This window comes from Numenius arquata, chromosome 3 (assembly GCF_964106895.1).
Source record: "Numenius arquata chromosome 3, bNumArq3.hap1.1, whole genome shotgun sequence".
NCBI classification, from domain to species: Eukaryota; Metazoa; Chordata; class Aves; order Charadriiformes; family Scolopacidae; genus Numenius; species Numenius arquata.
Genome location: NC_133578.1, coordinates 32,118,003 through 32,140,665, shown reverse-complemented (window position 1 = coordinate 32,140,665; position 22,663 = coordinate 32,118,003). Strand labels below are relative to the sequence as shown.

At 40.7% G+C, this 22,663-nt stretch overlaps 2 protein-coding genes across 4 annotated transcripts in view; one reads left to right on the top strand and one right to left on the bottom strand.

The window, feature by feature from the left end:
* Window positions 1-1,389: 1,389 nt before the first annotated feature.
* Window positions 1,390-12,457, top strand: MOB4 (MOB family member 4, phocein). Of its 2 annotated transcripts, XM_074144900.1 has the most exons (8): window positions 1,390-1,611; window positions 3,847-3,909; window positions 4,418-4,518; window positions 6,084-6,126; window positions 6,384-6,470; window positions 8,140-8,219; window positions 9,050-9,161; window positions 10,049-12,457. In XM_074144900.1, the coding sequence occupies exons 1-8, from the start codon at window positions 1,552-1,554 to the stop codon at window positions 10,178-10,180; spliced, it is 678 nt and encodes a 225-aa protein (XP_074001001.1). In that variant the 5' UTR covers window positions 1,390-1,551; the 3' UTR covers window positions 10,181-12,457. The 2 variants fall into 2 exon arrangements, with proteins under 2 accessions (XP_074001001.1, XP_074001002.1); XM_074144901.1 differs by lacking the exon at window positions 3,847-3,909 and having other exon boundaries at window positions 1,552-1,611.
* An 868-nt stretch (window positions 12,458-13,325) lies between these two features.
* RFTN2 (raftlin family member 2) overlaps window positions 13,326-22,663 on the bottom strand; it is a 38,679-nt gene continuing 29,341 nt past the window's right edge. Inside the window, exons 9-10 of one of the 2 annotated variants that reach the window (XM_074145398.1) lie at window positions 18,150-18,423; window positions 13,326-14,394 (exon numbers count right to left, since the gene is read on the bottom strand). In XM_074145398.1, coding sequence (XP_074001499.1) covers window positions 18,154-18,423 — 270 coding nt within the window. In that variant the 3' untranslated portion in view covers window positions 13,326-14,394; window positions 18,150-18,153. Of the gene's footprint in view, window positions 18,424-22,663 lie in introns of both variants that reach the window. The other variant, XM_074145397.1, reaches the window with a different exon arrangement.

Here is a 22,663-nt window from a genome sequence, read left to right as displayed (position 1 = left end):
GGAAGAGGTTTTAACATGGGGAAGCATGTGTTATTTGGAGCAAATGAATTGAGTGCATGGGGGAAACCACACTTAGCATTCACTCTGAAATACAGTGGAACTAGGGGCAGCATCAGGTTCGCCACTTCTCAGGAAGCAACACATACAACTGCAACCATTTATTTATTTATTGTATAAGGGGAGGTATCTCATCTCTACCTTGTTGCTCCATTGCTCTTGCTCACAGGAAAAAAAAACAATTAATCCTTACTTACCTATTCTGTACTCCTTTCTACCATCTATCCTCTAGAAACAGAGCAGCTTCCAAATAATTTTTTTTTTGCTTATCCTACAGAAATAACGTGAGCCACTCTAGTCCTCCAAAATGTCTATTTGCTTGTAACAGGGCAAATAGTTGGCTATTTATCAGGCAATTGTAAGCTAACAGCGCCTTTTTTATGTTTTCTTCTCAAATACAGCCAACACTCGAAATACCCAATTTAGTAAGCCTTGACACCCAAGCTAACTCTGTTTTCTATTAGCACAGCAGCCTGTGACCTTTGCACACCAAACTCACAAATCCTGCCTTTGAAGACCTTGAAATGTTTTGTACCCAACATCATTTGAAGCATTTTGCCCCAAATCACTGTTGTTGGGGTGGTGTCTCTTCGTTAGTATTAACGACTTGAAGTATTTGTTCAACAGTTCCCATCCTTATGGTTTATATTGTATAAAAATTCATAGACTCAGTGGTGTTGGACCTGTGTAGAGACTCAGAGACTTGTGTACAGACTCAAGAGACCTGTGTAGAGCAAGCAAGGACTGACCTTGCAGGAGAGCACGCACAGAGTCAGCTGCTGACAGAGAGATACTGATGAAACAGGATGAAATCTGAAAAAAAAAAAAAAAAAAAGCATTTTCTCAACAACCAGTCAACTCGTTAATCTCTTGAGGCTTCACCTCACAAAACCAACAGCTCTGCTCGCTGCTACAGCCCTGTCGTCCTGAAACCGGCCTCACCGTGCAGCTTATGCTGCACCGAGCGGGCACCGAGCGACCTGGACAGAAAGTAGCAAGGACCACCATTAAAACCATCCCCATCTCCCGTGTGTGTGTGTGGTGGTGGTGGTGGGGGGGGTGTCCCTCACACAAGCCTCACAGCTTTCGGGTGCAACCCGCGGAATGCCCACACGCCGCTGCCCCACAGACAGCCCCAAGCAGCCGAGGAAGCGGCGGCGGCTCTTCCGGGCCAACAGCCCCGCGCGGGGAGCGGCTCTTCCGCGCACCCCCGCGGCCGGGAGAAGGAGCAACACGTACCGCAGCGCCGATGGGGCGGAGGGAAGAGACCAAGACCCGCCTCGCCGCCCGCCGCCTCCTCTCGCGAGAACCGCCCCGCCTCGCCCCGGCGCGCGGCTGTTACCGCTCCCCGCCGCGCGGCGGCCGTTGCTCGCTGTCGGCTGTTCCGCCCCTTTTTCCTCCCTCCCTCCGCCCGCGACGGCGGCGCCCGTTCCTCCCCCTCGCTCACCGCCCCGCCCGGCGCTGCCGCATCCGGGTCCTGGCTCCGCTGTCACTATGGTCATGGCGGAGGGGACGGCAGTGCTGAGGCGGAACAGGCCGGGCACCAAGGCCCAGGTGAGGCGCCACCGCCGCGCGGCCCGCGGCCGGCTCTGGCGCGGGTTCGGGCAGCGCCGCCGCCGAGGCGCCGGCCCCGGACGGTCGTCGGGGGAGTCGCCGCAGGCCTCGTCGGGCCTACCGGGGCCCAGCGCTGCCCGCCGGGCCGCCGGGGCGGGCAGGCTGGCGGCGGCGGCGGGCCCGGCTCCGCGGCCTCGCTTTGTTCCCCGCAGCTGGGCCGCGGCCTGGGCGAGACCCGGCGGCGGGGGACAGCGGGCCGCGGGCGTGGGTCGGGGGGCGGCGGCGGCTGCCGCCTTCCCTGCCGGGGCCGGGGAAGAAGGTGGCGCCGGCACCGGCTCCCCCGCGGCTTTCCGGCGGGGCGAGCGCCCTGCTTCCCTGGGGTTTCCAGGTGCTGGTTCGGGAGCGCGAGTGGTGTGACAACGTCTGGGTCGGTGGTGGGATGGAGCGGCGTCCCGGAGCCCGATGGCTGTCACCGGCGGTGTGCTGCCAGGGCCGGGCACGGCCATCGCCTTGGCGAGTGAAATAGCCGGGTTTGTGCAGAGGCAAAGCACTGCGGCCCAGGTCTTAGGCTTTCTTCAGGCAGAGGGCTGTGCTTCTGGTACTGACAGTCTATGACTATTAAAATATCTTGCTATTAAAATACTAAATACATAACCAGCCAATCGGTGTGTGATCACACTTGGGCTGGGAGTTGTGCATCGTCAGAGGGGCGATACCTGGCCTGTTCCTCTGGAGAGAGAAGTCATCCTTCCCTTACGTAATCCACACTCGTCTCACGGGGAACCTGGGCTGTGGTCAAATCCTTTCTCTTAATCAAAAGGAAATTGATTGATTTCTGGGTTTTCAAGGTCATCTTGAACAGGTACATCTCAAACACCTAAGCTACGTTTTTTAGATTACTTCAGAGATGTAATTTTCCACAAGGCCTTTATGCAAGACTTTTTGGTGAGGAGAGCTCACGGTCAGAAATGGAGCGGTGTGTGACACAATGTTGTAAGAAAATGCACCTCCTTTCTCCTCTTACTCCTTGTCAGAGTGTACAGAGGTAGAATTACGCAACCCTGTAAATCAGTTCATTCTATACATGTTTAATCTGTGAAGGAAATGGAATATTATGTGCCTTTGGTTTGATGAATTTTGGGCATTCTGAAAAACGGTAAGCTGGACATAGAACTAGATCTGGTTGAATTATAAAGTATATTAAAAAGTTCATGTAGGTTGAAGAATTTTGTGTATATTGATGCAATCATACAACTTTTTTTTGTGGCTGTATTTAAGTTTTAATTTTGGATGGTACAGGTATAGCTATTCGGTACGTAAATACAATTACTCAATGACACTTCAACAGTGGATGTTCACTGCTTTCTCTAGAGATGAGTATTCTCACAAGAGCAGATTGCTAAGCTTTACAGTTGGACCATTTTCATTGAATCGTTGCATCTGCAAGTACGGCTACGGGAGGCTGATGTGCAGTATCTCTGGTTAACAAGAGGGAATAGCACCAAATTTTAGATGCGAAAAATGCAAAGTAAGAAAATGCCCATGTCTGGGAGGATGATAGTTGCAGCAGATGTGAATTGCTGCAGAGCACTGCAGTACAGCTGGATCTGAGGTGAAACTTCAGATTGGTTTTATCATTAACAGTAGTAAACAGTGTGGGTTAGCAGAGCTGATAACCATGCAGTTACGCAGCATACTGACCGTACCAAGAGAATGTAGTGCCAAGTCAGGCTGACACTGCCTTATATTATCTCAGTTTAAAGAAGATGTTTTTGGTGGTGTGTTATTCCTAGAATATACTGGTTTTTTTTAGTTTAATAATAATTGCATAATGCCACTCTCTATAGACCTCTTTTCTTCTCCATTCTTGCATGGCCTAACATGTAAAGTGGACACTGTATGCAAATACTTCATTTGAAAAATACAGGCTATATAGGTGTTACAGCAAGATGTGGGGGAGAGACGATGTTTATGGTACGCTGAGTCACACAGAACTTTTCATTTCAAGATGTTCTACTAGTGTGACATTAGGAGCTTAAATCCCATTTCACCCTATTCTTGCCAAGATCGTGTGCTGCTTCTGTTAAGATGTAGCTTCCTGGAATTGTATAAACTACCTCTACATCTATTTTCCTGCGTGTTCAAGCTTATTGTAGGTTGTGTGCTTTTCTCCCCCTTTTTCTCCCCCCTCCCCCCCCATTTTTGTTAAATTGGTTTAAACTTTTTTTTTAACAGGATTTCTACAATTGGCCTGATGAATCCTTTGAAGAAATGGATAGTACGTTAGCTGTTCAGCAGGTATTCTTACTTATGTGAAATGCTGTTATTAAGTACAGTTTCCCAAGTTTTGTATTTTGGTAAAAATATGCTATTTATTGCATGCTATATGCTTGGAATGTTGCCGCACAGAAGTGAACTTCATAAGCACCCTATGTATATAAAAAAAAAATGAAATTATTAATTGTGTATGCAAAAATAACTAGAATTCCCATGTCTGGTTTAAACAAATCAGATTTAAGAAAATGGTGAGGTTTCCTGCAGGGTTCTTTTGTTTTGAGAAGGATGTTCTAAAAAAGCTGTAAAATTTACCCATTTTTTTTACATTTTCTAATGGAGGAAAGGTATTTTTCAGATCTCACATTTTTTATGCCAGTTTTCTTACCCAACCCATCTACTCTTTAACTTTTTAGTCCATCAATCACTTCTTAAGTAAAGAGGAAACCTAAGTCCCTCAAAGATGTCCTAAATACACTGTCTTGCTATAATTACAACAAGATCTAGATTTATTTTTTTCCTCCCCTCCTAGTATATTCAGCAAAACATAAGGGCAGACTGTTCCAACATTGATAAGATCCTTGAACCTCCTGAAGGCCAGGATGAAGGTGTGTGGAAGTATGAACATTTAAGGTAAGAATCCATCTTTTGTCAGCATTGTGTCCTGATTCTAAAGTTTTGTGCACTGATAGTGGTAGTGAGCCTTTTTGAATAGGACAGATCAAAAGTAACTTAAATGAGACCTGATATTTCTACTACTAAATGTTTTTATAGTTGGCATTATTTTCTGAATTCCTTGTTCTTTCTAAAGATTTGTGATGTGCTCTGATCTAGTGTTTCTGATGTTTTCACTTCAAAAGATGTTCTTTTGAATATGAAGATATAGTAATGGATTTCCATAGCACTTTCTCCTGGTGTCATCAGTTCTTCATCTCTACTAATTGGGAATGTGATTTCCAGATGCTCCCAGTGCTTTTTCTGGAACTTGCAGGAAAGTAGGCTTTAGCTGGGAAAGCAAGAGTACCTATGTCTTACAGTTCTCTTTCTAGTTATAAGGAAACTCAAAACTTCTTGTCCTTCTCTCAGTTTGTTTTATGCCATATAATAAATATGTTCAGCCTAGGTAGTTTGTGCCTGAAAGTATTTTTCAGTTGTAGTGCAGGTTTACACCCTCTTAATACATACGTAGTAATCCTTTTATCCTGGCCTTACTTTAGTGTCCTTATGTCCTGATATTATTTTTTTTTCTTGTAAGAGTGTCTTCTACCTTTATCAAATATACTTTCAGGAATAAGAATAGTTCTAAACTGCTCCTAGATTTATATATCCTGACTTTTTGCCTCCTGTTCTTATTTTTCTCTCCTTTGGTCCACAATAGTTCCAATAGATGTGGAGAATCCTAAAAAGAGGAAAAAGTGTCCACGTACAATTGCAAAAGACACGTTAAGCATTTCCTCTGTCCTTTCACATACACTGAAAACCATTATAGATTCATAGAAGTGACTTGTCACTAAATACTTAGCACTTCTGGAAAATTTATTCAGATTTTTCTTGCAGAATGGAGGGGTGAATTCTCTTAATTTAAAGAATGCACTTTCGAGTTCATTCAAGTGAAAGCAGTACTTCTAAAAGACCCACTCTATCTGTGGTGAGACTTTAGCCACTTAATTGATCTGGAGGAAGTATATCTTAGAAGGATATGATCCAGCTATATGAAGTTAAAACTTACACTCTTAAGAAATGAATTTTCTTGGTTGTCTTTTTTTTAAAAAAAAATCTGTACTTGTGAAATACACTTTGTTCCATAAAAAAGTTGGTATCTTAAACACATCCACTAAGTTATTGGTTAAGCTCAGCCTCTACTGTCAGGTAAGAATTAAAATATAATTGTTTTGCTGAGTTAAAAAAAAAATATGCTGGTGCAAATTCTGTTTCTGTCAACTTGTAGTCTTTTTATAGTGTGTTAATTCCTAGCCTTTTGACTTTTAGGTGTGACATCAGCTGAAATTACTTGGTGGTATTCTTTAAAGATTATTTTTTTCATGTTCTGATATGTTTTTTTCCACTTTACAAGAATCATTTCCAAAAACATTAAGAGATCTGTGAAGATCAGAATGTATAACCTTATTTCGTATTAGATGTTTCCAGTGGGAAAACCAGTTGTCGATTTTGATGCTGCTATGTTTAAATTTTTTTAGACAATTCTGCCTTGAGCTCAATGGACTAGCTGTCAAACTTCAGGTAATTCTTTTCTTGATATTTTTATATTGTATCAGAGAGGAGACACTTTTTTGGTAAGATGCAGAGTTTGCAGAACTTTGTTTTTCTAAATTTATACACAGACTTAAGCAGTGGTTTGAGGTAAGAGCTTTTTAGGGTTTTAAAAACTTATGGCAAATAAACCTTTTTGGTTGGGGACAGGGCAAAAGAGTGATTTGAAAAGATCAGCTCGTTTTTGCTGTTGGGTGGTTTTCATAACTGAACAATTGTTTTAACAGAGTGAATGTCACCCTGACACGTGTACTCAGATGACAGCAACTGAACAATGGATTTTTCTTTGTGCAGCTCATAAAACTCCCAAAGAGGTACGGATGTATTTTGGAAAACAGACCTCATTGATGTAGGATTTATTTTCATAGTTTATATGCTTATGGGGAGACTGCTGTAGCTGGCTTAGTCAAACTGAGAGCTTACGTGGGTTAAGAGTATCACTTGTGGGTTCCTTCTTTCCCATTCTGTTTACAAAAGAATGGGATGAGGTAGGAAGGAGCTGCTTTTTACCACAGTATTAGAGACTTTGCACATTCTCCTCTTTTCTCTTTCAATTGTGTTGAGACAGCCTGAAACTCAATGGAAAAAGGTCTTTGTTTAATTCAAAGAGAGTACATGCTGAGAATAGGCTGTCCTCTTCAAACTTTGGCCTCAGTCCATAGCACTAGACATACAAGCCCTGACACTCTGAAAGCCACGGCACATGCACATTCTTAGGGAAGTTATTCCTAAGATGTAGTGGAGTCATAAAAATACTTTATGTTGAGTGAGTTATCAGCTTGGCAGTAGCTTATCTATCTGAGTGTCCAATTACTTTAAACTTTGTTCAGCTCTCCTGTTGAAGCACTTGTTATATTTTTTTTTTTTTTTTTTTTTTGCCTTTAGAAGGTCTTTGTTGCTATTGGTTATGGTAGTAGTGCAGTCTGTCAGATTTATATTTGTATTTCACCTTCCTTCCAGAGTAAGGTATTGGTTCTTCTTAACCTTATCCTTTTTGTCCTGTAAGCTTTGGTTTGGTGTTTTTTTTTTTTTTTTTGTAATTTCCTGAGATGGCTTGATTTAGCTCTGAAGGCCAACTTCTTTCACACTCCCTCCTTTAGCCCTCATCACCGCTCAGTACATTGGCATGCAGTAAGTCTGTTTTATTCAGGTAGACTGGAGAACTTCAGGCTGCTTTTCATCTGTGAACACGCATCAGGTATCAGCTGTTTTCCACGTTGGTAGTAGCTGTCAACTAATGGTCAGATAGTGGGTGATGCAACCCTGAACTGCTGACAAAAACGTGAACCGAGAAGTCTTTTTCTTGAAATTGGGGAATGGCAAAATAGGCAGACATTCCTGCTCTCAGCCCGTCTCAGTTCATCTTTTCTTTCTTCCTTTTCCTCTACATGTACTTGATTGCAGAGCCAGGGCTTGGCTTGTTATACACTTAGCTACACTAAAGACTGTTTTTCTTTGCCAAAATTAAAAAACACTGATATACTTAGGTGCAGGTTTTGGTTTTTGTTGTTGTTTTTGTTTTGTTTGGTTGGTTTGGGGTTTGTTAGGGTTTTTTTGTTGGTTATTTTTGATAAGGTGTTAATTTAGGCTGTAAAAGGAGGAGTCTGGCAACTTGACTACATGGGAAACACGTGAACTGTGAGGTAATGATAGTCTTTCAGTGTACTTCCAGTATGTATTCTTATTATACAGCTTTACTTAAGGAGATGCATAAAATTCACTACTCATGTGCGTAATCACATTTCCATAGTAACTTTTTTCTTGAAATAGTTTACATGGGCTGTGAAACACAGAAAACTAACGGCTCGCTTCAGGACGAAATGTAGTTAGACCTTCAGAGAAGCTATGTGAAACTTCTGGGAATAAAAATGACCAATGAGGTTAAAAGCATCAAGAAACATAATGAAAATGTTTTTCTTTAAACAAATTGTATGTGTCATGCGTGTACTCATACATGTGCTCACTCACTGTCTGGTTTTGTAGTGTCCTGCTATAGACTACACCAGGCACACACTTGATGGAGCTGCGTGTCTTCTGAATAGCAATAAATATTTCCCCAGCAGGTAAAAATGCTTTCTTTTGGGAGAAGGGAGAGAGGGAGGAGGTGGGAGCTAAACACTTACAAAACACATGGAAATGCCTAACACATTTTTCATAGGCTGCTACTGGAAATATCAGAAGTCCTGCAGCATGTGGCACTTGTTGGTAGAGCTATTGTCACTTTTAAGCCAAGGAAGAATTCCTGCCTATTCAAATAGTTTGCCATTTACTGGAGGTATCGAGTGCTTTTTAGGTGAAAACTGTTTTACTAGTACCTGCTGGTGTCATGGGGCTTCCATTGGTGTAGTGCTAACCTAAATAAGAGGATGGCCTTTAGAGATACGCAGTGATTCAAAGGACTTAAAACACTACGGCACTGAAAGCCTCCAGAAGCCAACATCAATCTACTGTGGGACATCAGTGATCACAGAAGACAGATTCTGAATGTTCTGACTGGGCAGCCCACGTGCTGGATCATGGAAACCTAACTGGAGAAGTCAAAACCGTGCTTCTGTAGGAATCCGGTATTGGCAATGAGGAATTCCTCTTCCCTTGGCCCATCAATGCTAGAAACCAGAAATTCAGCCCTTAAACATCATCAGTTACTCTGTTAACTACAGGCAAAACTTTTCTTGTAGCCAGAGTACAATTTTTAAATGTGGAGTATACACCAACATTTTTAGTTTCCTTGCTAAAATAAGCAATCACAGACACAGATACCTGCAACGCTCAAGTCTATTAAGTTCATGTGCAATTATATAGTAGAGTATTAACAATGGGAATTCATGTCAACGTGTGTCTCGAGAGTCGCTTTGGTGGACCTGGTTTGTAACCTTTCTCCTGATGCTTACAGGGTTAGCATAAAGGAATCCTCTGTAGCCAAATTAGGATCAGTGTGCCGAAGGATTTACAGAATATTTTCACATGCTTATTTTCATCACCGGCAGATATTTGATGAATATGAAGTAAGTAGTTTCAAGTTACATCTTGAAAGAAGGGCATTTACTGAAGTTATAGCTGTGATGTAATTGTATTACACATTTTCTTTTAACCCTGCTAGAAGAGCTGCATTCAAGTGAATTATTGATTATAGTAGATTACAGTTGAAATGCTATGATGTTATGCATACATATATATAAATGAAAATAAATTTATATAATTAGTTTACCCAGTTACGGTTTCCCTTATTTGGATAAAAGGTCAGAATTTGAGAGTTTTTGTACAAATCCATCTTGTTTTAAAGATTCCTCAATGTATTCAAGCACTCGGTATAGCAAGTACTGCTTATGTACACATTTCCTGTTTGTATCCATTACACAACAGTTAAGGAATCATAATTATAAAACTGCAAATAAACAGAGTAACTGGTGGCAGCTTGTGCACCAGTAACTTCCAATTATTTTTTTTTTTAAATGGAAAAGTAGAAATTCATAGAAAGAAAGGAGATAAGGGGTATAGCTGAATGTAAAAGGAAACCTTTGCCAAATCCCATTTAGGGTTGCTCTAACAGCAGTGGAATGGTTGTGCCCTGTTGGGGACAGTGCATGTAGGAGGGGTTTCACAATACCGTACACTTCTCTTTTGGAGAGTAGATCAGGACTGTGTTGTTGTCTAAGTGCTGTTGAACTGAGCTGTAACTTCAGCTTGAGCTTCAGTAGGTTTGTCAATTGCAGTAACAACTTTACCATTAAATTTACCATTTAAGCATTACTACTACTTTCTAAGACTTGTAACAAATCTAATGAGGTAGTTACATATAATCAGTGGGTTGTTTTTTTTTTGGTATGTTCTCCTCAATTGTTTAAAATATTCCTTCTGTATATATTGTGTTTTCCCCTTTTTTCATCTCCAGAATGAAACTTTCTTGTGTCACCGGTTCACTAAATTCGTGATGAAGTATAATCTGATGTCCAAGGATAACCTGATTGTACCAATTTTGGAAGAAGAAGTGCAAAATTCAGTGTCAGGGGAGAGTGAGGCATGATGGGAATGGCAGTACAGAAGCCTGTACTGAACATAAACAAAACATTATGTACTGTATATATCATTTTAGACACTTCAATCATGTATCCTCATAGCTTTGTTTAGTATACTTTTTGTATGCTGTGTGCATTGCCTTTTAATATGGGAAATACTTTAAGTTATTCATGAGCTGTATATTCATCAATGTGGCACTCATGGTTTTTAAATAAAAGTAGTAGTATCTGTTTATAATGCCTGTTAATAAAAGAATTTACAGTTCTCTAAAATTGCTGCTAAACAATCATTGAATCACAATCCTGAAGATGTGTCTGATCGGGTGGGAGAAAAGTGAGATTAAGATTTCACAGCAAGCCATTTTTGAATGCAGGAGATACTAAGTCTTAGTTCAAAGATTATCACCTTAAATATATAGTTCTGCAGGAAGCTTCTTGCAATGTAGCTTATTCCTAATTTAGCTTTTATTTTTTTAAGATGGCTTTGAATATTTACTTTTGGATGTGCATATTCCACTATATATGTATATCCAAGTACTAATAGGATCTATAGTATTAGTAATACCAAAAGGACAATTTCACTATGCTCTTGAACATATATTTTCTTGATATACACCTAACATACCTTCTAGACTTGTTTTTTAGTTAACAGTAGAGGTTTGTGTACAACAGGGGACAGGTTCTGTCCTGTTAAAGCAGACTTCTGCTGTTCTCCAGTCCACAACTTCTCTAAAGAGTAACTGTGGCAGAAAACTCAACGGCTTATACCCGTGCGTATTTATGGCAACTGCTTACAGATTATACCTCACATAAATATTCATGTTACACTACATAACACTGTAGCACCTCTTTGCTTGCATTCCCAGTAAAAACATTCTAAGTACCTGAATTATCGAACCCGATTCTCTGCAAGACTTAATCATGTTTTCAACATATGTTAATGTGTTTTCACCTGAAATATATTCTTTGACAGAAAAATCTGGATTCATGCTTCTGTTCCCTGTCACATCTTTATTTCAAGTTGCATTTGCAGATTTGCAATAACTGACAATTTCCATGAGTGCTGCTTAATTCTGTTATGTCTAGAATGATAGAATTAAATGTTTTAGAGATGAATACAGCAGACATACTGCTAAGCGTACATGAATGCAGGGTCTAAAAGCACTAGCAGTGTTCTTATGGTAAATGAATTTTGCTTAGCTGTTTAAGAAGTTAGCTGGTTGTTTCTCTCCGAGGTTGCCAGGGACCCTCTTTTTATTTCTTTAAGCAGTTCAGAACGGGCTAAACTCAGCTAATTTCTGTAATCTACACTTTGTTTTCTACATTATACTTACTTGGAAACAAGGGAGTCCACCTATTTTTCCTGTCTTCTTTCTTAATACACTAAACATGCCTTAAATGCTACTTTTCTTTATATAAAATAAAGCACACCTCAAGCAACTGTACCACCTGGATGTAAAGGGAATTTAAACAATGAGAAAATAGACTATACTTAAGTACTTCAGCAGCTGTATCCTTCAGCAGCTCTTTTTGTCTCATGTTTATCACTGTATTTAATTGTCAGCAGGGTAATTGCACGAGATGTTGTCTGAATGGAAAGTAGCCGTAGTTACTGTCTATAGAGTTAGCTATAAACTTGCCTTGTATAGACCAGGTTACCTGATTTCGAGAGGTATCTTGAAGCGTGTACTGCAGGTAGGAGGAGTGTAGTCTGGAAGCATTAAAATGTATTTAGTCTTGTTACAGGCTGCTGTTGGACCATCCGCGGTGTGGTTCTTCCCTACAGTCGCTCTGCATGCTTACGTGGGCCGTAGTGACTGAGACGGGCAAAAACATGTAACAGGTGTTGCTAATTGCATTTCCTCTACAAAATTGAAAAAAATGATGTGGTGCTCAGGACTGCATTAAAATTTTCAACCTCTTTTCTTCCTCTTATGCTTTAAGAGTTTCGCTTCAAAACAAAACTTAGGAAGTTTTAATCCTGTTTATTCTCATTCAGATTTGCACTGTAAGATCGACTTGTTCTACCAAGCTGATTTTATATAAGGCTTAAGTGACACACTGCTTGTATTTTCCCTTGCTATTGTTTACATGAGTACTGTGTACACACACGTGCCTGAGTGGTACCATAAAACTTCACTTAGCCTAAGCAAACCATTGATTTGTCTAATAAATATTAACAGGTTTAATTTAGACTCTACATAATAGGGAAACTGAGACTGTCTTTGAATTATATTGTAAACAAAAAAAGGATAAAATTAAACTCTTTCTTTATCCATACCGCTATAGTTTGGTAAGTGAGTCTCATTTTTCCTGTCGTCCAAGAATGCAGGCACTGAGTGCTTCCGAGAGAAAGTCAGTGCTCTCCCACCTCTGCTACAAGATGCGCTGAAGTGAAGTTGTATTTCTTCTTTCAAAAGTAGAGAAATACAATACTCATTAGCACCTTGAAGTCAGACTTGAAATTTATACATCTCTCCATCCAGAAAATGCCGGTTCTACAATTAAAGAGTAAGGGAGAGCTGAGAAGAGAACCTTTCGGATGCCAAAATAAGCACATGATGACAGCACGTCACAGATGCAAGGGCCTGTTGTAAGCAAAGGATAACTTTCAAATGACTTTTTTGTTAGTCACCGAGGTTTTCCTGATGTTTGGATTAGCATGTCTTGCAACAAGTCAGCCACGGTGATTTTGCTACTTCCCTTTTAAGATTTCAATTCTCTCAGATGCTGTCAAAGTTTATCTGCTTAAACAGATCAGAGTATGTCACCAGACCAGTTCCTCTAAAACCCTTTGTCTCTTTCAAGGTGTGCTTACCTGAAGCCAGGAATGTTCACTTCTTTACATTTATATGAGTTATCTAAATTCCGATACAGGAATTTGGTTTTGAAAAAAAATCTAAATCCCAACTAATGCTATGCTCTAAATTAAGCCATAGGGGATTGTCACGACAGCAACCTGCACCTTTAACCTTGGAGAGATTAATATACTAAGAACAAGGAAAACCTAATCAGCTTTTAATAGATGGCTCTAAGTCGAACAAGCTTTGCCTTGTGAGATGTATGCATGTACACACGCGTCTGCAAAAAAGCAGTTCATCTAACTCATTAATATGTCAGCGTGAGACAACTATAATAAAGAAGCGGGTAGCTGATTTGGTAAGTGCTTTTAATGGCGAGAAGCCTCCTATCAGAAATACAGAAAAGATCTTGGCTTTACAAAAAGAAAACAATTATTTTACAGACCAGAAACACAGAAGTTAAGCAGCAGTTTGTCGCAGTTGACCAGGTATGTAAATAAACTGTTGTGACAATTACGAGCAGGGCACAAAATTCTTTTTACAGTGGAGAGTTTCTCCCTGCTTGTAAACACTAGAAGAATATTTCCTCTCCAAGCAACTTAAGAATCAGAAAGTATAAACAGTCTTTTACAGAGGTTCATGAACAGCGTTGGTTGCCTTCTGTCTCTCCTTTCTAAGAGTTGCAGGGCACTTCTCGTCACACACAGGTAAGGGACTTCTCTATCACATTTCAGACACACAGGCTCCTAATTGAAGCCCCATTACTGAATAAATAAGTGGACTTATCTTTTTATTGAAAGAAATGCAAATCAAACTTAAAGCATGGGTGCATTCTGACAGACAAAAAAAGTATGTAAAATACATTTTGGTAAAATGAAAACTTCTGAAGAGTATGTATCCCTCTCCCTAAAAAAATAGCATACAAAAAAAATATTGCCAACAGAGTTACTTATTTCTGACAGCTCTTCTAATTTACAAACTTAATTTAATTAATGGGCGGTGCTGGTAACACCACTAATACAGGCATACCTTAATGCTCTAGTTTGTGTAAGACCAGGTGATGAAACAAGTAGCTTAAATTAGCATCCCCTGTACCCAAAATGCACCCTTCCCTTCTCACTTTTGCAAGTAAGATACAGTTGGCTTTCAGAATTTTTAACTACAAAGAAAGAATTAGAAGATTTTCCATAATTTGTTTTAAAAGCATTTTCAGTTATTTCTGTTTCAGCATCCATGCCCTGTGAAGACGGGTGGTTTATTCTGTGTCCTTCAGCTAGTGCATGGAGTCAGATAATTCTTGCACAGTCTTCACGCAGGCTGAGCAAGCAGCTTACTCTCCCTGAATTCCGAAAGCAAGCCTTGCAGCAGAACACCCTCAGCTCCGTGCCCACCAGGGATGAAGCACTGGTGCTTACAGTGATCTAAAGAATGGGATAAGCACGCAGTCAATCAGACCAGCTTTCACTGTCTCCGACAATTTCTGGTTCAGTGACTTTCGGAGAGAATAGGGTGATGTTCTTCCTTTCAGGAATTTTTCAGTCACCTTTTTAAAGCTGTGTAGTTTAATACACAGTGTCCTGCAGCAAGGAGTTCTACAGGTACCTGAACAGATACCTCGGTTTGTTTCCAACATGCTACTTACCACTTCCATGATTCCCTTGAGTTCTTCTATCAAAAAAAAAAAAAAAAAAGAAAGAAAAGAATGCTGAATTTATCCCTACCCTCTCCGTGCCACTCACCGTACAGATCTCTCTATTCTTGGCTACTGTCAGGTTGATTTTTTTTATTTTCAGGCAAAGAACTCTATTTTGTTGTTTTGGTTTTTTTTTTCCAATACAGAGCCTAAATGTTGCCCTGTGAGGTGAAAGACGAGAGCTAGAAAAACAATCTAGATCAGTGTTTCTACAGCAGGGGCAACTTCACATATTTTGAGACAGATGGCATTAAAATAAAAACAGCTGTCCTTAACTATATAGGAACAGTTGAGTGCGTTCAGGGGAAGCACTTGAACATATTTACACTGCATAAAAAAAAGAAACACACCAACAAACTAGAAAGAAATTCACAGAGGTTTGCAGCCCAGTCAACACCAGTGAGATGCCAGAGCAAGAACTAAAGCACAGTTAAAACTGTGGGCTCCTGAAAAAGAATATGGCTTTATTTCATTTTAAGAAGAAAAGCCTTTCCTGCTAGAAGTGGAGATGTTCTAGAGTGTTCCTGTGGACATCCAGAGCATGCTCAATTTCTACCCTTGTTCCCAAACAGAATCTCCTTTGTGTACATCCCCTTATTTGTAAGGGGAAAAGTTCTTTTAAAAAGATACTAGTTTATTTGAAATTTTTTTGCATTCTCAACAGCTGACATGAAGAGATCTCAGTTAAAAGTTAAATGATTCTTTTTATCTAATAAATATATTCTGGAAAAGAATAACTGTGTTCAATTTAGTACTTTACACACTGTAACGTGTTATATTTCAGTTGTAGTTCAGTTTTGATTTAGGGTTCACTAGTGTTAATCATCTTAAGCAGCGACACTGCTTTATAAAAGGTCAGAAATTTCTTTGATATACTTTAAGAGCTCTAACCTGGAATATTCAGAATTCCTAGGTTTTTTTGACCAATTTTTGCTGCTTTTACAGGTTCAACTATAAAATTATACACGCCAGAGTTTTGGATAACTCGTGAAAAATACTTTTAGAAGTAGCGCAACGTGTTTCCATATTTCCACAAAACCAGCTGTTACCCCATTTTTAATACGCCAGTTGCTTGTCTTTCTGCCAGAGGCAGACTTAACATGTATTTTCATAATTTTTTCTGCATTTGCATGCCGTGGAGGAGATTCCTGCTACTGCATGACCATGACCCACGGCTCAGAGTCGTGGGCTGCATGAGAAGGCAGCGGCTGGGTCAGGCTCTGCAGGGAGCACCCAGCCCAACACTCTCCCCGTTGGCGGGGTCACTCTCCTCCACGTGCTGGAGGACAGGGAATGAACACGAGGCTCCTGCCCCACCTTCTGTGACCTTGAGATGCTGGTGGGAAAGCAGGGAGAGGAGCCTTGGGAAGAACGGACTCTCTACTGTGCCTACTACCACAGGTACTCCTGCACTGCCCTGCTGGAAGGTATTTGGCTCTTAAAACAGGCGTAACTCAGAACTGCTTCGCCAGGCTGCCAGCATTTTTCTCAAGAAATTCAAGTGAGAAAATAGAAGCTGCCCCTTTCAACAATGTGCAATAGGAAAAAGAAGCTGAAGGGATGTCTCCTGCTCCAAGGCTGTGGATTTTTTTTTGGGGGGGGGGAGGGGAACCCCAAACCTGCTACAAATAGTTGTTAGAGTTGCTCTTCCAAAGTGAAAAATAAACAAGCCTACGACAATTTCATTATGAAACTGGGAAGCAGCTCCAAAGCAATAATCCTTTCACACTCCTATAATGACAATCATGGAAGTAGAAAGGGCTTCCCCTGCTCCCCCCCCACCTTGTAAAAATAAACTGAAATAGCACTAAGGCTTTGTACTACATTTGCTTATCAAAGCAAGCGTAACTTTTCTTCTTTCACAACTTACTTTTTGCTTATTGAAATAAGCAGCTGCTTTTCTGCACGGCTCCCCCCGCCACAGGGACTGCAGCCTGACTTCCACCACCCCGGTCATCTCCCAGGGTGCTCGTTTGGAGTCAGTTACCAGTGTTCCTGTCACCGCGTTAATTTGCCCGCTGCCCTTAGTGCCAGCATCTACTGCTGTGCACAGGGAGGCTCCCACCCAGCTGGTGGGACACCACAGCAGGGGAGCAGGGTGGTGTGGTTAAATGTAGTCACATTTCTCTCAGTGTCTGCAGTGCTTGTCTGTGTGTGTTGTACTGTAAACACCCAGAGAAGCGGTGTGAATTCATTTGCCCATTTCTGTTCTGATTTCTTATTTTGACCAAATTATTTTCCGTTAGCTTGTGACAAGCATTTATAGCTTTTCCTTCTAAAACTAACCAAAAAAATGCAATTTTTAGCTAGAATCCCATTTATCTTTTGCAGATGCGTTTTTATCCAGCTTTTCCTCTGTAAAATGTAACTTAAACACAGCAGCATAACGATAATTCCTGTTCATGCCTCTCCCCACAGAGTCCTGCCAGTGTTAGCCTCCCCCACGCAAGCAACTCCTCCCCACGGTGAGGATGGAAGCACAAAAGCTTCAGCCTTTCCTCTGAACATTCCTTCTGGTATTTGATGCAGTTGAATACACTTTACCCAGTGTGAGATACATTTAGCTGAGAAGTTTTTTATGTATTTATCAGCGTATCTCTATATAGTCTATCATCTAATATTGCCTATTAAATTTAACCTACTACTTCCTCCTGTATATTATCAGCATTGTTGCACACCTTGCTGTCAATGCTGCTCAGTGAGTTTCTCAAACTACTTTTTCCATAGGCTGCAAGTTACCTTTCAGAGGATGAGTGGTTCTTCATTTCCTCTCATGAGTGAATTATGAATACGTCATTACACAAGGTATATGCTCAGATAGCTTTTGGCTTACATGTACAAGGAACCCTAGTACGTAAAACCTGTGTAGGTGAAATAGTATTACAGGAGGAAGTGTCTGCCTACAGCCTCCAGAGGTTTTCTGTAGGTACCAAGTCTGAACATAGCTTAAATTATTAACACTCTAGTGTAAGACTTACATTTCTCTAGGCTTTTGAATTTATGCAAGGCAAGCAAAGTGGAAATTACATTAAAACTTAACAACAGCCAGATAGTTCATTTTTTTCCCCTCACCAATATTTACAACACCCTTTAAAACAAACAAACAAAAACACACACACAAAATCAAACACTCCTCCAGCTTGTGGAAAATACTAAACATCTTCATTCCTTTCTTACACAATTCAAACTGTCACTGTTTTGCAGCATTTGCTTCATTGCTTGTCAAAAGCATTAACAAGTTAGCAGAGCACCCAGTCATGCGGTTGTTCTATTAAAGAGAGACAGAAACCCAAATTATTTCGCAGTAGTATTATTCCTACAGTAGGATTAACACAACAAAGAAACAGACAAAAATACAAAACAAGTCTAGGAAAAATTGTAAGATTATACCAATGCATTTAAAGTAGTATGATTTAAAAAAAAAAACCGCCAACAAAACATTTGTATGAGTTATGTACATGTCCATCTGATGCAGTTACTTACTTTATCACATACATGTGACCTGAGTGACTCCATCTTCCTGGTCAAATTGTCCATCATCCAGTTCCCTTAATACTCCATCACTGCTACTGAATCCTGGAAAGCCTCCGTACTGAGAGGATCCCTCCTTGATCCAACATTGCTTAGAAGGAGACAGGTGAAACTCATCAGGTGGTTGACCAATTTCTATAGGGTGAGAAGCAGCTGTGTCTAATCCAACACTTCTGCTAGAGACTTTGCCTTTTTCCTCCCCAATAATTTGTCTTAAGGATTTCTTCTGAAATAGAAGAAGATGGTTAAATGTTAGCTTATTTAGGGAAAAAAAAAAAAAGGCGAAACACCTTGCAATGAGTCACACATGGATTTAATACCAGCTTGAATTTTAACATAAAGCAGTATTGAACACTCCAGTTTAAAGTATGAACTCCTCTGAAGAAAAAAACCTCCAACAGATACATTTTTTGTTCTCTATAAATAAATTTCAAGAGAGACAAAAAATGGTATAAAACATAGTCAAGATTCAACAAAGCACAAAAATGCTCAGAAAAAGTACTCCAGCAGGGTTTGATTCTTATGTAGTGCCTGGCAGCTCTGGAATGATTCACAAATCTTAAACTATGCTAAAATCAGCTGTTTGAGAAAAGCATTATCTTTGTGCCTAATGTACACCTCTAACATACTCTGATGCTTTCTGCCACACGGCACACACATGTACTGCCCTTTCTTGTGCTCTGCAGGGATGAATGCTTGAGGGTGGCACTGCTCCTACCATCAGCTTCCTCTCCGTCCAGAGGGGTGGGAAGGCCAGGCAGTGGCAGACTCGTGGGACAGCTGACACAGCTCCTCCACCTCCAGCTATGGCTGTAGGCAGACGTTCACTTGTGTACCTACATGCCACCATGTACGATGTCTGGCTGGTGCCCTCATCTGCAAGCTGCTCTGAAAGTTGGTGCGTGTTGATCACTCCCCCAACATGGTTCTGTCTAAGTGCTTCAACAAGAGTGCAATATTCAATAAAGAAGTTAATAAAACTCGATTGACATTAACCTCATTAATTGGTGATCTGACCACTTCAGAGGACTGAAGATTTCCCACTGATCCATCTCATGGCGAGACCACTACGCTTTCCCATCTTCCCAGTTCCACCCGTAAAGGCCTTCAGAGACCTCCTCAGATAATAGCAAGTTCCTTGAGAATTGCATTCAATCCACAGGGTGGATCTACACAGACGGACGTTAACAGCTGTCCTATACAGCAATTTGAGGGGAGTCTAAAAGAGACCTTGCACAGGAAGAACTCAGTATGAGTACAGTCTGACATTAGTACTGGGACCTCCCGACATACTTCTTGTTGAAGTGATGGCTTCCAAGTGTCAAGAAGAGAAGTAAGCAGACGGTGATTTATGCAAACAATAGACCTACCAGACTACGCTAAAGGTTCTCTGAGGCATCACAAATAAATAAAAGGTTTATTTCATTTTAGCATCAGGAGCTACCCAAGCTACTCAGATCTGTGATGATGCAGCACCTCCCGAGGCAGTGTCAGTGCCTTGAGCCACAGCAGAGGAGCATGGTCAGGTCGGGGGAAGTGCCCTGGCTCTCTGCCTGGAGCCTTGCTGTCAGCACAAGCACTGCTAAACCAGGAGAAGCTTTGCCAGGGGACATCTAGCTAAGAAGGAATCCAGCCTCAGCACAGAGCTGCATTTCAGTGGGTAAAAGATACACACACTCATGCAGGCGGATTTGCACAAAATCTTTAAAAACAGTAACACCTCACAACCGCTTTTGCCATGCCCTGACAAGTTCTGTGCCCCCCTTCTATACATTGCTAAGTTTTTTCTCAAACCCTTTGAAACAGTAAAAACAATGGCCCTTGTGGCTAAAGGAAACATATTTAGAGAAGCTGTTACAGGATACATTGGGAAATTAGACTAAGGGGAAATAGTGTTGCCTCAGGAGAAACAGAAGGAAATAAGCTTTGCCTGGATGCCACAGTAAGAGGATGGAGAAGTCTGCCTAAGGGAAATAAAGGAGGAAAAAAAAAAAAAAAAAAGAAAAAACCCCAGAAAACTCTCAAACACTGTGTGGTTCAATCTCAGATCTCCTCTTACCCATTTCCTTAGAAAAACAAGCGGTATGTGATAAAGAACCCAGTGAGATAGCATAACCCTTCTAATTCAAGCAGCTTTTGAACCATTACATAAATCACAGGCCAGGTCATAATGCACTATCCCATGAACATACAAGAAGGCAAAGAGATGAGCTGTGAGGACGTAAAATACACCCTCCTCAGAAAAGAGATCCTGTAGGAATAAGAGACCAGGTAACAGGGTTTTCCCCCCCTCAATTCGTACAAAAGCAAAACTTTTTAGAAGTGGCAATGCTAACTTTGACCCAACAATTAAAAAAAAAAAAAAAAAGTCCTGAGTACACAAAGCAACCCACACCCAGTGCTGTCATTTTCCAGAATGCAAGTCACAGAGCTCCAAACACCTGGACCCGCCTCTGGGGCAAAGCTCCTGCCATGGCCAGACCCTGCTCTGGAGAGTTGGAAAGTGATGCGATCAGGGCTCTGGGGACTGGGTAGTTAAGTGCTTGAGAAGGGCTGTATAGGCTGCTTTCTTATTAAGATTCAGTTAACTAAAGAGTCTTGTTGGTTTTCTATTTTTACTCTCTCATAGGTAGCATTCTTCTCGAGGTCTCCGAGATGCAAACACGCTAAGACTATGATTAAATGAGCATAAACTGATGCAATTTTTTTTTTTTTTTGAGAACTTAAAACATTTTAGAGGTCTTAAGTATTTCTGTGTTTCAAAAACATCCTAAGTTGTGGACGTGACATTTTTTTAAACAGCTTTAGTATAATCTGAATATCAATGAAAAGATATGCAGTATAAGTGAAAATGTCATGCCCAACAATACAGAATCATAGGAATTAAATATTTTCACTGAAACGTTTGCGTTTGATAAAATTGTTGATCTCTGTTGTCACTGTCCCGAGGGACATTCTAAATAAACATATTAAAATTTCTAAAGCAAATGTCAATGCTGTCAGATTTCAGGAGCTTGTTTTGCACCTGAAATCTAGCTACTCAATGCAAAGCTAGCATGACTTCCTATACCAGCTAGGTATTACTAACAAATCTATAAATTTCAATTGTAATGAAGGTAATATGCTGTTCACCAATTCAGATATTTTGATAAAAAAAAAAAAGCGCTGAAGTAGAAAGCTTAAAATTTAGGAGAGAAACAACGTAATTGGAAAAACAGAAGGAAAATGTTATTCTGCTAAATGTTTCAGCTTCAGCCTGAACCACCTATTTATCCCATGCTAAAATGACCTCAGCATACAGAAGTTTCCTGGTGGAGAAATAAAACTTTCACTGGTACTTAATGAGCACATTTAGATACCAAGTTTGTTCAGATTCTAAACACTGTAATCCTGATGTAAGTGGCTAAAAACCAACTATTTCTTGTCTACTTGCAGTATGTTAATGCCTAAGTCAAAGGTTTCCTGTTAGAACAAAGTAAAACAATGCAAAACACACAACCTGTCTTACTTGTATAAACCAAAGAATGTAAAGGTCATTCTGCTGCTGATCAGCTCACAATTTTGTGACAGAATTTAAACTGTGAGCATAATGCTTCCTATTTTTAATTTAAATTACTTCTCAAAGATTCATCAGTTCCTCAGACTGAACGTTTTTAAAAAACTGGTTTGTATTATGTCTCTTGATAGAATCCAGTTTTAACCTTTCTAACTTGTGTCATGTAGCAATGCTGCCTTTTAAGAGATGCTTGTAGCTAGAAATTACATACCTTACCAAGGAAAGAATATTGGTATCAGGAGTCCATGCCCTTACTATAGAGTATTAAAAATGTAGGGAAACATCAGGGAAGTGTCACAGAAGGCAAGAGCAGAGACCAAGAGAATGGGGAACCGCTCATTGTAGGAGAAGATCAGGTTCAAGACCATCTAAGGAACCTAAAAGTGCACAAGTCTATAGGACCTGGCGAGATTAATCTGTGGGTCCTCAGGGAACTGGTGGATGAAGCTGCCAAGACACTACCCATCATATTTGAGAAGCTGTGGCAGTCCAGTGAAGTTCCTGCTGACTAGAAAAGGGGAAACATAACCCCAATTTTTAAAAAGGGAGAAAGGAAGAGCCAGGGGACTACAGGCCGGTCAGTCTCACCTCTGTGCCCAGCAATATCATGGGGCAGACCTCCTGGAATCTCTGCTAAGACACATGGAAAATAAGGAGGCAATTGTGACAGCCAGCATGGCTTCATTAAGGGCAAATCATGCCTGACAAATCTGATGGCCTTTTATGATGGTGCTACAGTGTTGGTAGATAAGGGGAGAGCAACAGATGTCATCTACCTGGACTTATGCAAAGCGCTGGACACTGTCCCGTACGACATCCTGATCTCTAAATTGGAGATACACGGATTTGATGGATGGACCACTCCATGGATAAGGAATTGGCTGGATGTTTGCACTCAAAGACTTGCAGT

What these genes read in the sequence shown, in the direction of transcription:
- MOB4 (XM_074144900.1), top strand. Translation starts at nt 1,552, where the DNA reads ATGGTCATGGCGGAGGGGACGGCAGTGCTGAGGCGGAACAGGCCGGGC. An exon ending in GTACGTTAGCTGTTCAGCAG is followed by an intron (nt 3,910 to 4,417) that starts GTATTCTTACTT and finishes CTCCCCTCCTAG; the next exon opens with TATATTCAGCAAAACATAAG. An exon ending in AATAAATATTTCCCCAGCAG is followed by an intron (nt 8,220 to 9,049) that starts GTAAAAATGCTT and finishes TGATGCTTACAG; the next exon opens with GGTTAGCATAAAGGAATCCT.